The sequence below is a fragment of the Mustelus asterias genome, chromosome 14 (genome assembly GCF_964213995.1).
Source record: "Mustelus asterias chromosome 14, sMusAst1.hap1.1, whole genome shotgun sequence".
In the NCBI taxonomy this organism is placed as follows: Eukaryota; Metazoa; Chordata; class Chondrichthyes; order Carcharhiniformes; family Triakidae; genus Mustelus; species Mustelus asterias.
In genome coordinates, this window is record NC_135814.1 from 81,639,749 (window position 1) to 81,654,614 (window position 14,866).

General features: G+C 41.6%; 1 protein-coding gene across 1 annotated transcript in view; it reads right to left on the reverse strand.

The window, feature by feature from the left end:
- Positions 1–14,866, reverse strand: part of unc80 (unc-80 homolog (C. elegans)) — a 505,340-nt gene that overhangs the window by 403,748 nt on the left and 86,726 nt on the right. The window contains exons 9-12 of the mRNA XM_078227718.1: positions 13,427–13,561; positions 12,743–12,959; positions 8,024–8,164; positions 2,835–3,103 (exon numbers count right to left, since the gene is read on the reverse strand). Of these exons, the coding sequence (XP_078083844.1) occupies positions 2,835–3,103; positions 8,024–8,164; positions 12,743–12,959; positions 13,427–13,561 (762 nt within the window). The remainder of the gene's footprint in view (positions 1–2,834; positions 3,104–8,023; positions 8,165–12,742; positions 12,960–13,426; positions 13,562–14,866) is intronic.

Genomic DNA, 14,866 nt, shown 5'->3' on the forward strand with positions numbered 1-14,866 from the left:
CCTACAAATGGATGGCATCGACATCAAAGTATGGAGTCATACCTACCACAAAGAAAAATGGCTGTGGTTGTTATAGGACAAAATCGCAGTCCCAAGACATCTCAGGGCATTGACCTACATCCAACCCTCTTCAGCTGCTTCATCAATAGCTTTCCCTCCATCATAATATCAGAATTATGTTTGCTAATAATTGCACACTTTTCAGTTCCATTCACAGTTCCTCAGGAAATGAAGCAGTCCATGTCGTCTGCATGCAGCAAGACCCGGAAAACATCCAGGCCTGGCTGACTAATGGCATACAATATTTGTGTCTCACAGGCCAGGCAATGACCAACACCAACAAGAGACAGTCCAAGCACCTTCCCTTGGCATTCGATGGGATCACCATTAACTTAACTGGGTCAGCCACATGAATACTGTGAGTATAAAAACAAGTCAGAGACGAGGTAGATCTTTATGTCGGAGGCAGGAATCAAAAAGTGGAACTAATTCCACAATGATGATCCTGCCTCCATCTCAAGACTGCCAGATAGAGGGCTCTTCCAATGTCTTAAGTGGCCTGGAGGCAAGCTGAGACCAAAGCGGACAGGTTAAAAGTTGCCATTCCTAAAAAGCCTCAGCCCAGTGCTTCTTTAGGAATCAGCAGCTCATCTACATGCCATCCATTTGTAGGTCTAACAAAACATCACAATTTTTTGTGGTTTGGTAATGTTCACAGCCTTTGAACTGCCTGACCACTTTAAACACCCTGAATACTTTAAACACCCTTCGCCAAAATCCAATCCCCTCAACGCCACTCAACCACTGTTGCTAGAGTCCATTATCAAGGATTTCATAACTCAGCATTTGGAAGGCAGTGGTATAATCAGACAAAGTCAGCAGGGATTTACAAAAGGGAGGTCATGCTTGATGAATCTATTGGAATTCTTTAACTAGGTAACTAGTAGAGTTGACCAAGAAGAGCCCGTGGATGTGGTTTACTTAGACTTTCAGAAGGCTTTCAACAAGGTCTCACATACAGAATACTATGTAAAGTTGAAGCACATGGGATTGCAGGTAATGTCTTGAGATGGATAGAAAGCTGGTTAGCAGATAGGAAACAAAGAGTTCGCATAAATGGGTCTTTTTCTGCTTGGCAGGGATCTGTGCTAGGACCCCAACTGTCAACATTTTATATTAATGATTTGGAAGAGAGAATTGAATGTATTATCTCCAAATTTGCAGATGATACAAAGTTGGGTGGGAGGGTGAGCTGTGAGGAGGATGCAGAGATGCTTCAGTGTGATTTGGGCATATGCAGGGGCAGAAGCATTATAATGTAGATAAATGTGAGGTTATCCACTTTGGTAGCAATAATAGGAAGACAGATTATTATTTGAATGGGTGTAAATTGAGAGAGGTGGATACTCAGCGAGACCTTGGTGTTTTTGTGCATCAGAAAGCAAGCAAATAGGTACAGCAGGCAGTAAAGAAGCCAAATGATATGTTGGCCTTCATAGCAAGAGGATTTGAGTAAAGAGATATGGGTGTTTTGCTGCAATTGTATAGGACGTTGGTGAGGCTACATCTGGAGTATTGTGTGCAGTTTTGTTGTCCTTTTCATAAACTACCTTGAAAGAGAAGGACAGCAGATGCTTGGCTACACCAACAGGTTCAAGTTCTCCTCCAAGTCACACACCATTCTGGCTTTGAAAGGTATTGCCATTCCTTCATTGTTGACAGATCAAAGTCTTGGAAGTTCCTATCTAACCACAATACATACAAACCATCCCAGTAGAAGAAAGGGACTCGCAGCAACTTCTGCAGTTGCACTTGGAGATGGGCAATACATGATGGCCTTTCCACCAATGCTCACAAATCCATGAATGGATAACTTTTTAAAAAACTAAAGCATAGTTTAAATCATTACACTCATATTAATCACTGACAACATGCAGCTGCAAGAGGATAAAAGAGAATCTTTTGCTCTAGTTTAGCTTTAGCAGCAGCTTTTTGTGTACATTATCTAGATCTCATTGCACCATTGCGGATTGTAATAATGATTATATTACAACATAAGTGATCACTGTTTGTTCATTATTCTGCAAAGTGGCTAATTGGAGTCCTCTGGCGAACCAGTAATGAAATCTATGGTCTGTAATCAGTGTTCAAATTTCATGTAAAGTTAAGCATACTCATGTGGCAACATGCACTTTTACATGTATGTTGTAGCCTGGAGCTATAATAGAGACTCCAAGTTTTTCCCATCATTTGGCTGACCAGGAACTTTTCCCACTAGCTTATAAACTAATACCCCTCCTGTCTAGCTACATTATGAACACACCTCTTGTGGCTATAAGGGTCTTAAACTGGATCTTTTGGTTCAGAGGCAGGGGTGCTAAAACTGTGCCACAAGACCTCTTGGTACTTTTTACCTCTGTTGCATACTTTGAAGTCTGCTGTTAATTTATCTTAACTGCAGTGACTACAGATGCTTGATTTTGAGTATCAAAATGCAATTTAAAATAGTTGCAGTTTGCTCCTGTTAATTAAAAATCTCCTGTTAATGAAAAAGTAATTTGAATCCAGTAATTCAAATTGAGCGGTTTCGATAAAAAAACCTAAGAAAGCAATTTTTGTATGATTTAAATTCAAATCAATAGAGAATTTGGAGAAAGCAACTCCAAATTGAGAGTAGGCTGCCAATAATCAGAAAATGGACACCATTTTCATTAAAAATCACTTTGGTCTTCCTGAATGATTGAAATTCTAGATCACTGAAATATTAATTTTTCATACCTCACTGCACCTCCCAAAGTCATGTTATGTTCTGTTTTATTATTTTAAAAAATTACCCCTAGATCAAGCATTCCATTTTTCTTGATAAAATAGTTGGTTCCTTCCATGTTTTCTGTTTGCTCAAGGCTGCTGTAGTTTATACAGGAATCAGTCAAACTGCGGGGCAGGTTAGCACATGCCAGTGGTTCATGGGTCAGTTCAGGTATAGCCACTTGGTTACATAGCTTTCGCATGTGTTCACTGAAGAAATCTGAATATCCCACATTGAAGGAGGCTACTGTGGTGTTGAAAGTGGCTACAGTGATTGTGGAAATCTGTGATCTCACTGCAAAATATAAAATTAAAGATTTCACTTCATTAGACTTATCTCAATTGCTAATACTTTAGACTTAAAACATAATACAATGACCCAGAATCCCTGGAACAATACAAACAGTATATGCCACTATTTATGCCAACTTGTATTTCAATATTTTCATGCCGATTTATTCCAAAGCTTCGGATTAGTTTTCCAGAAATAGGTTTCAGCAAGCATAATGTCAAATCAGGCACCTCAGACACAGTACAACAAATACTTACCCTTACTGCATCAATTCAGCAGATCAATATTAGCATGACCCGAGTCACAGAATTCTAAATTTTAACTTCATGCATAATGCTGAACTTGATCCTTTATAAGAAATTGTTTAAGATATGGACATACTCTATTCAGTTTCAGGAACTTACCAAATTACAGTTTGTTAAAAAATATTTATCTAGTAGATGGCATTACTGATATCTGTTACCTGCAAAGTAGGAAACAACACAACTCAATTTTGTTTGGTCCTCAGGTGAGAAAGTGAGTTAAAAGTGTCTAACTTCAAAAGACTGCATCCTGAAATCAGCTGGAAGTAAACCCCTTCCCAATGGCACTGTGGGTGTACCTGCACCACATGGACTGCAGTTGCTCATGAGGCAGCTCACCTCCACTTCTGAAGTTAACGTTTTAAAGTTAAAGGTGACTAGGGATGTGCCACAAATGCAGGCTTTGAAAAGGTGTTCACTTCCCAGAAAAGATGAAGAGAGGAAATTGGAAAGCTGCTTCAAGTGACCTGCATCTTGCCAGAATTAATCAGATAATAGCCAAGTCCCAGATTCAGACAAGCCTCGGGGCTCCAACCTCTGCTGCACAGTATGTGTGTGCCAAAAACAGATAGAAACTAAACTTTCCCTCCGTCTCATTTTTCAGCAGACACGACAATGCCTCACACAATAAACATGACACAGTGATGAACAGGAAGTATTTTAACTTAGAATGAAATGGGGTTGAAATTGGTCTATGGTAGCAGCATCAAATGGGTTTATACAGTCCTTCTGTGATCTACAGTGGAAAGAAGATAAGGCATGCTGAAAAATCCACTGCCAATTTAATACATGCCCATTACATTCTGCTGGTTTATGGTTAATTTCACCCCCTATATATCAGGAAAAAGCAGGGATTTTATTCTACCATAATCAATTATTCTTAACTCTTGGGGCTGAATTTTATTCTGGATGAGTGGCACTTTTTAATGCTCGAATGGTGCCACTTTGATTTTTTTTTGGCTGAATTCTGAAGTTTCTTCCATTCCCTGCAAGTTTCCTCTGGGGTCTTTTTGTAGGTCGGGAAAACCTAGTGTGCAAAACACACATCTCCTCCCAAAACCTGCCCCCCATCACCACTGAGCTCAGGTTCCCCATTTTAAATGGGTATAGAAATTGGATCTCCTCCCACATACCATTTTCATCTGGTGGAATGGGGTTTGGAATCACATCAAGTTTCAGAGTTTGTGAAAAATATGGAAAGCCTACTGTGAGTCAAGAATATTCTGAAAAGTAAATGTAAACTTTTTGACACCTTCAACTAGCACTATTGGTTGCTATACTGTAATATAGATGTGTTAATACAGTGCTTCATCACAGGGACCTGATCTGCAAAGTAAGTTTATCCGTACGTTAGCCAGCATTGTGTAATTGCTCACATTCATTACATTACTTTTCCAATGGAGAACGTACCATAATGTATTAAAAAATGTAAAGAAATAAGCCCTCTGCTGTCGTGTTTTTGTGCTCTGACTTAATTGGACTGATAGGTCTGACTAGAACATAGAACAGTACAGCACAGTACAGGCCCTTCGGCCCTCGATGTTGTGCCGAGCTTTGTCCGAAACCAAGATCAAGCTATCCCACTCCCTATCATTCTGGTGTGCTCCATGTGCCTATCCAATAACCGCTTGAAAGTTCCTAAAGTGTCACAGCAGGCAGTCCATTCCACACCCCAACCACTCTCTGAATAAAGAACCTACCTCGGACATCCCTCCTATATCTCCCACCATGAACCTTATAGTTATGCCCCCTAGTAACAGCTACATCCACCCGAGGAAATAGTCTCTGAACGTCCACTCTATCTATCCCCCTCATCATCTTATAAACCTCTATTAAGTTGCCTCTCATCCTCCTCCGCTCTAAAGGGAAAAGCCCTAGCTCCCTCAACCTTTCCTCATAAGACCTACCCTCCAAACCAGGCAGCATCCTGGTAAATCTCCTTTGCACTCTTTCCAATGCTTCCACGTCCTTCTTATAGTGAGGAGACCAGAACTGCACACAATATTCCAAATGTGGTCTCACCAAGGTCCTGTGCAGTTGCAGCATAACCCCAAGGCTCTTAAACTCAAACCCCCTGTTAATAAATGCTAACACACTATAGACCTTCTTCACGGCTCTATCCACTTGAGTGGCAACTTTCAGAGATCTGTGGATATGCACCCCAAGATCTCTCTGTTCCTCCACATTCCTCAGAACCCTGCCGTTGACCCTGTAATCCGCATTTAAATTTGTCCTCCCAAAATGAATCAGCTCGCACTTATCAGGGTTAAACTCCATCTGCCATTTTTCGGCTCAGCTCTGCATCCCATCAATGCCTCTTTGCAGCCTACAACAGCCCTCCACCTCATCCACTACTCCACCAATCTTGGTGTCATCAGAAAATTTACTGACCCACCCTTCAGCCCCCTCCTCCAAGTCATTGATAAAAATCACAAATAGCAGAGGACCCAGCACTGATCCCTGTGGTACACCGCTGGTAACTGGTCTCCAGTCTGAAAATTTTCCATCCACCACCACCCTCTGTCTTCTATGAGATAGTAAGAGTTTTAACAACACCAGGTTAAAGTCCAAAAGGTTTATTTGGTAGCAAATACCAGTATTTGCTACCAAATAAACCTGTTGGACTTTAACCTGGTGTTGTTAAAACTCTTACTGTGTTCACCCCAGTCCAACGCCGGAATCTCCACTTCTATGAGATAGCCAGCTACTTATCCAATCGGCCAAATTTCCCTCTATCCCACACCTCCTTACTTTCTTCATGAGCCAACCATGGGGAACCTTATCAAACGCCTTACTAAAATCCATGTATACAACATCAACTGCTCTACCTTCATCTACACACTTAGTTACCTCCTTAAAGAATTCAATCAAATTTGTGAGGCAAGACTTCCCCTTCACGAATCCGTGTTGACTATCCCGGATTAAGCTGCATCTTTCCAAATGGTCATAATCCTATCCCTCAGGACCTTTTCCATTAACTTACCAACCACCGAAGTAAGACTAACCGGCCTATAATTACCAGGGTCATTCCTATTTCCTTTCTTGAACAGAGGAACAACATTCGTCATTCTCTAGTCCTCTGGCACTATCCCCGTGGACAGTGAGGATCCAAAGATCAAAGCCAAAGGCTCTGCAATCTCATCCCTTGCCTCCCAAAGAATCCTAGGATATGCACCCTGATAAGCCCAGGGGACTTATCGACCCACAGGTTTTTCAAAATTGTTAATACATCTTCCCTCAGAACATCTACCTCCTCCAGCCTATCAGCCTGTATCTCACACTCATCCTCAAAAACATGGCCCCTCTCCTTGGTGAACACTGAAGAAAAGTATCCATTCATCGCCTCTCCTATCTCTTCTGACTCCATGCACAAGTTACCACTACTGTCCTTGACCAGCCCTAACCACACCCTGGTCATTCTTTTATTTCTCACATTAGAGTAAAAAGCCTTGGGGTTTTCCTTGATCCAACCCGAATAGTTTTCCGACTATTTCTAAAAAAACTCCTGAGGGTTGAAAAAAATGATCTGCCACTCCATTGAATGAAAGGCACTCTGCTTTGAAATGGAAATAGATATCAGTGGAACTTTGAGGGATTTTTGCCTTTTCACCCACATCAGGTTTCCAGTGCATTTTGCGAGCCACAGTGGAGTATGGGTGCAGTGGTGGGCTGACTATGGCTCTCCAACATTGGAACCCAGCTCCCAACATTACTTATAGGCCCCTTAAACTTCACTTCACCACCCCTTCCCCTCCTCCACTTCCACGTCACGTTGTCTCGGCTACATTATGCATCCTTACATTTCCCCATGCCATCACATGCCTTCTCCCATTCAGCCTATTGCTGCTGGAAACAATCTGTAAAAAGGTGAGTCTTGGCTTTTCAGAGTAAACCCAGCAGTTTTAAAGCTCCCCAGTTCCTGCTCAGCAATTTGTCAACGCCCGCAACCATCTCCAACCCCCACCGAATTTAAAGTCTGAGGCATTAAAATGGGGTCACACTGGGAATAAATTTGGGAGCACTTCATTCGACCATACAACATTCAGGAACCAAGGGGCAGGCGTATAGCACAGTTTCATGAAATTGGACATTTTGAGTCTTGATTCATTAATTTGATTATTTCTTCCCAATATGTGAAAATAACCTTCCTTGCCATTTCAACTCAGCATCTTTTTTACATGCCCAAGAATGTCCATCCTTGGCCTGCTATGATGTTCTAGTCAAGCCTAATGCAAACTGGAGGAACAGCACCTTATGTTCCAATTGGGCATGTTACAGTTTTTTGACTAAACGTTGAGTTTAACAACTTTAGACTGTGACCTTTCTCCTCCATCTTAACATTTTTTTAATACCACCCTCCCACCAACAAAAATGAAATACTGGAAATACTCAGGAAATCTGGCAGAACACTGTGGAGAGAGAAACAGAATTAACATATCAGGTTGGTAACCTTCCATTAAGTCATTTCAAATGGATTACACACAGCTGGTGAACTGATACTGATACTAAATATGCTTATTTTTCATGACAAACCAACTTGCAGCTGTATTAACCAAACTGCACTTGGGTACACTTATCAACTGTACAGGGCAGCTGGAACTTTACTGAACATAGATTTTACCTTCTTTGACTGTGTTGTCTCCATGACTGTTAGAGTGATCAGGTATGTCACTCAGCAAGGTGTGATGGGAATGGGAATGCCGAGCACTCATGCTTTCCATTTCTGTTGCTGTATCTGAACTCCCTCGTCGGGTGAATTTTCCTGTGAATGCAGAACATTTTTTTAAAAAATGTATCCTTAAAATCCTCTGAGGAACAGATTTAAATGCCAGTGAAAACAAAAATAAAACATGTATGTAACTATAAGCCAGAGGGATAATGTTGGGTTCAACATTGTGATTTGACATTTGGTGAAATTCTTCAGTTTACGTCTTGAAATTACATTAGGCACAGATTATTCCTTGGACACTTAATCACTTTGTGATAAATTAATTAGTTGCCATTAAATCATATTTAAACAAGTTAATGTCTTTATTAAATTAGCAGACCAAGCAATTGAATGTCCTCTTTTAAGCATTATTGTACAAATATTTGTGATGTCATTTTCAGGCTTTAGAACACTACAGCAAGAACGTCACAAGCACTTCCCAAAAGACAGAAAAGGGAAGTTGAACCATTTGTTAATTGGTATTTTTATGTGTCACCTGCTGTCGACTCATTATTGACATGATGGAAAGTCCGGGGGCAAGTTTATGTCAACAAATGGTGCACAGTACAGAGGAGAGGAAATAGCTTAAATGGAGATAAATGGCAAAAAGCTAGATAGGCAAATAAAATATCCCTGAATTCTTCAAGCAAGAACCTGGCCAAATACATAAGTTGAGAAGGGACAGAGAAAGATAAATCAGAATGGCATAGAGAGAAAGACAAATTGACAGATGTTCTTCCACCAGCATGTGTATAATAATAAGCAGGTAGCAAGAGACAGAGTGGAGCTATTAGAGACAAAGGAGGTGACACATGCTTAGATCAGCAGGGCAAAGCTGGAATACAAAATGGGCCATAACTTCTGACTAGCATTGGAAAGCGATGGCCCGCAGGAATTATAAGAAATAATTCTGTCTTTCACAATTTCACTGCCATTTCTAATTGCCAGAGCTCCTTGGGACCTACACGTAAAGACTCCTTGCAGGCCCCTAAGAAGTCCAGCTTCAGCAAGTTACAGGCGTCATGCCCCTTTTTTACTGCACTAGCTGCCATAAAGCAGCTACGTTTAAAGGGCCCAGTGAAATTGGCAGGTCAGGGAGATGGTAAGTGTTTAAGGTAAGTGGAAAGGATTTGGGTGGTCAAAGGGTCTTGGATGAGGGAGGTGGTGGGCACCATGGTGGGGGGGGGGGGGGTCACAGGTCAGGTGTTAGAAGTTGGAGGTCAGGGTTGGGGGGTTAGAAGTTAAGGAGCTGTGAGGATCAGAAGTCAGGATGTCAGATGTAGGGGTTTGGGGGTCAGGTAGTGGGGATTTGGAGTTCAAAGGTGGGCGGCGGAGGTTGGAGTGGGAGGGCTTGGATGTCACAGGTATGGGGCTTCGGAGCTCAGATGGGGGTTAAATGAGGGCCACAGGTTGGATGTGGGGGGGGGGACTTGAGGCCGCGAGGGGGCATCGTTAGGGGGTCAGAGTGGTGGAGAACACCACTGCGGGGTCATCAGGGGTGTGGAAGGTGGTGAAGAAGGCATATGGTATGCTTGCCTTTATAGGACGGGGTATAGAATATAAAAGCTGGAGTCTGATGATGCAGCTGTATAGAACGCTGGTTAGGCCACATTTGGAGTACTGCGTCCAGTTCTGGTCGCCGCACTACCAGAAGGACGTGGAGGCATTGGAGAGAGTGCAGAGAAGGTTTACCAGGATGTTGCCTGGTATGGAGGGTCTTAGCTATGAGGAGAGATTGGGTAGACTGGGGTTGTTCTCCCTGGAAAGACGGAGAATGAGGGGAGATCTAATAGAGGTATACAAGATTATGAAGGGTATAGATAGGGTGAACAGTGGGAAGCTTTTTCCCAGGTCGGAGGTGACGATCACGAGGGGTCACGGGCTCAAGCTGAGAGGGGCGAGGTATAACTCAGACATCAGAGGGACGTTTTTTACACGGAGGGTGGTGGGGGCCTGGAATGCGCTGCCAAGTAGGGTGGTGGAGGCAGGCACGCTGACATCGTTTAAGACTTACCTGGATAGTCACATGAGCAGCCTGGGAATGGAGGGATACAAACGATTGGTCTAGTTGGACCAAGGAGCGGCACAGGCTTGGAGGGCCGAAGGGCCTGTTTCCTGTGCTGTACTGTTCTTTGTTCTTTGGAGTAGTCCTATGGGGTGACGGAGGTGTGGTGGGGGTGATACCAATGAACTACAACAGAACTTGGATAGAATATCAGAATGGAGAGACAAATGGTAGGTGGAAATCAATCTGCATTTTGGAAGAAGAGTATGAAGAGTACAGGGACAGAGGGAGTTCCATGTGCATGGGTCTTTGAAGGTGGCAGGACAGATTGAGAGAGTAGCACATGGGATCTTAGATTTCAGAAGTGGAGATATTGAGCACAAAAGTAGAGGGCTGTGGTGAACCTTCACAAAACTCTGATTTGGCCACAGCTAGAGAATTGCACTCATTTCTGGTCACCACACTTTAGGAAGGATGTGAACGTCTTGGCAGGTTACAGAGGAGATTTCCCAAAATGATTCCAGCAATCAGTGAATTTAGCTACAAGATTAGGTTGGAGAAGTTTGGGATTTCCTGGGAACAAACGTGGATGAGTGAAGATCAAACAGGGACATGAAGATTATGAAGGGCTTAGATAAGGTGACAAATAAAAGCTGCTCCCGTGAACTTATGGTACAAAGATTAAGGAACACAGATTTAAGCATTTTAAGTGATTACGTTTTGGGACATGAGATACAGTAAGAAGCAATGAGTGGTAGTGACCTGGAAGTTGCTATCTTTGACAGTGATGAAAGTGATGTTCAACAATTTCAAAATGTAATTGGAAAATACACTTGAGGGCTATGGGAAGAATAGAGGAATGGAACTGACTAGGTTGTTCTACAGAACACCAGCAAGGACCCAATGGGCCAAATTGTCTCCTTCTGTGCCAAAATGACTAAATAGACTGGATTCTATAGTGACAAATCAGGCAGGCCAACCTTGTGCTTACATAAAATATGGCATCATGATGTTGGGTCAGCAATCCAACATCATCCTGCCTCTCTCCAATAGTACAGAAGGCAAGTGGGTCAACAAGCTATTCGGATTAAAGCCAATCAACTGCAGTTTTTCATTCCCAACACAATTTCTCCCTCATCACATGGGAAAAATGTTGGGAGTGCCTTATGTCAGCTATGAGGCAGCAGTGCTAAGGGTGAATGACTGGGCCTGCAAATGGGACCATGGCTGCATGTAGCAGCAGAGTTTGCTATTGAAGAGGCAGATTTTGGCTGCTAGTAGACTTTATTTGTTCAGTTTTTATGGCTGACATAAGAATTGAGAGTGAGGGGTCATGAACTGACTTCCGGTTCATGGTCTCACCCCTCCCCTGCCAGACATCTCACCCTAGAGCCTATGGAAGGAAGCCCCCTTTACCATGCGAGTTAGCTGGAATTCCAGCTAGTTGATCACCAATTGGCCAGCTGATGCATCATTTAATCTGCTGAAATAAACAAATAAACTATCCTGAGACAATGTCCCCTGGTTCTAGATTCCCCAACCAGAGAAAACAATCTCCCTGCATCTAGTCTCTCCAGCCTTCAATACCTCCACTTATGAAACCTAAGATCCCATATGCTACTCTCCCAATTTGTTCTGCCACCTTCAAAGACCTATGCACATGAAACCCATCCTGTCCCTGCACTCTCCATATCCTTCTTCCAAAATGCTGATCAACTTCCAGCTACCATTTGTCTCTCCATTCTGGTAGTCTAAGTTCTGCTGTAATTGGTTCATTTGATTCAATCAGATCTCTTCTCATCCTTCTAAACTCGAGTGAATACAAGCCCAGTCGAATCAATCTCTCCTCATAGGACAGTCTCACCAACCCATGTATCAGCCGGCACTCCCTCTATGGCAAGTATATCCTTTCTTAGGTAGACCAAAACTGCATGTAATACTCCAGGTGTGGTCTCACCAAGAACTTGTATAACTGCAATAAAACATCTCTACTTCTGAACTCAAATCCTCTTGCAATGAAGGTCAACATACCATTTGTCCTCCTAATTGCTTACTGCACTTGTCTCTCCACTTTTGTTGACTGTGTACAAGAATACCCAGATCCCCTTGTACATCCAAACTTTCCAATGTATCACCTGTTAAATAATACTCTTTCTTTCTGTTTTCACACCTAAGTTTATAACTTCACATTCAGCCACATTGTACTGCATCTGCCATGTGTTTGCTCAGTCATTCAACTTGGCTAAATCTCTTTTAAAGCCTTCGGAAAGTCCAAATACACCACATCCACTGATTCTCCCTTATCTATTGTACTAGTTACATCCTCAAAAAACTGCAGTTGATTTATTAAGCACGATTTGCCTTTCATAAACCCATGCTGGCTTTGTCGAATACCGTTAACACTTTCCAAATATTTCAAATGGCAGGGGAGCGAGCAAGTGGACTATGCACTTCCCATTCCATCCCTTTTAACTTGCTGGAAACCATAAAATCCAGTCCTGTGACTGTATGCCCCAAAGTGATTATAAAAAATAATTTACAGAAGGAAACTAAAATACAAATGAACTAGACATATGATAGCAACATCAAGTTATGTTAAGCAATCATCTTTACTATTCTTGGCTCACCCAGTATTGTAGCTTGCCATCCCCCTCTCTCCAAACCACGCCTTTCTTCTCCAGTTCCAGAAAAGCTCCCAAATGAAAACGTACTTCGAGTTGGTGACACATCTAAATGATCCTCATGAAGAAGAAATGGCATTCCCATACGTCGCTGTCTCTTTTTACCCGGGTGATGGAATGGAATTGAGCCTTTGCGTTCACGCTCCTCTTTGCGACTCTTAAACTTGTAGACCGGTAAGGTCATCAACATTATTATTCAATAATACTTTGATGTAGGTCACACACTCATTTTTCACATTAACAATTAGGCTGCAGTAGCTTAATTTTTGAGCTTATGATGCAGGTTTTCCCACTGACATACTTTAACACATGCATTAACTAATCTATTCACTTTAGCTGAAGTAATTCTGATAAGGAAATCTAGGCTTAAGCCTTTATGAACAACTATTAAACCAATAAAAAAATTGCAATACTCCAGTAATTTAAATGACTGCTGAATTGATGTGCATATTGCCAATCAGCAGTTTTTCTTCAATAATAATGGTTGTGTTCTAAGATGTGTTGCAGAACCGGAACATAAAAAGTAGATACCAATGGTGTGTGTAAATGGAATATTTATTAAACTAGTAGTACTGATTTCAAAATGCATTTTTTGTCTGCCTGATAAATGTTCACAAAATATTTCTTCACCTTTTTGAAGATGTTCATTCCTAGATCAGTAGAAAGGTCTGGGACAGCCTGTCGTCTTAGGTTAGCCACGGACACCTTAGAAAATGTTTCAGAACTAAGGGATTTATCTTCTTCATTGCACTTCATAGTAAGATCCTTGCAAAAACAATATAAAATATAAGTGAGGCAAAAAATCTTCAGGTAAAGGTTTTTTTCTTAAAACTATTTATTCATTCAAATGTATGTAGATGGGACTGGTCACAGCACAATGGGTGACCATGAATCAACAGTCCATTTTACTCATAGAATTTTCTTTTCCACTGATTTTACACAACATTCAGTTAGCACATGAAGATATTAGAATGCACACCAACACTGCTACTAATATCTAACAGTTTGTAAGATATCAACTGTACATGTCACCATCCAATGAGCTGTTAAGTGCTAGTCAGGTTATATAAACCTTTTCTCCAAACCTTACAGCATAATATTGCATCTTCAGCTAATATGGCAAAAGAGGTGCATATGTACAGTAGGGTTTCAGGTTTCAGAGGAAGCTAAACTGTTTGTTTCTGTGTGCACTGAGGAATTCTGGTTCAGTATAAACAGTTCTCAGAAGAAACTTGCAAGACACAGTGAAGATCACTGATCAAAATGTTTTTTGTGTATCCAAGTAATAATCTGCATGTTTTCTGTTTATATAGTCCCTTCTGCAACAAGTGTAAAAATGGAAATGGATTTCTGGTTGAATATGTTATCCACATTGTACTTGGAGTTGTAAAAAGGAAAATGGAAGCTTCCCTGATGTCACAAGCCATGATAGCACGTTCCAGGTTTGGCCTAGAAAAATCGCAGAGTTACCAAATATCTGCTCAGTGGTATATTGTAGCTATGAAAGGTTGAAAAGAAAAATCATCCAGCACTTCCAGGAACCTTCTGGGGAGTTCTCCCCAGTATCTTGGCTAATATTTAAGCCCCTCGCCCACCCCAACCTAACACCAACAATTGGTGACATGATATTCATTGTTGTTTGTGGAATCTAGCTGTGTGCAAATCACCTGCAATGTTTCCTACATCACAACAGTGAGGATACGTTAAAATACTTCAGTGGCCTCAAGGCGTTTTGGGATGACATTTGATTTTGAACGGTGCTACATAAATGCAAGTTATTTCATTCATTTACTTGTACACTAGCAACACTGGATATTATGAGTATCTGCACTGCTAGTGTCCAGGGCTACTGTACAATATGGAGAGGAGATTTAAATTTTACTTGGTTGAACGGAGTTGAATTCCATGTAGAATGATGAATTTCAATTTCTCTGTCTTCCAAAATTTTAAATTTTAAACAACATTTAAAACCTCCACTTCCCAACAGCAGCTTGCTGTGAAAAGTGCCTGAGGCCTGCTTCAGTCATTTTCAGCATTCCTGACGGAGATGTGAATCTCATCAACATCCTT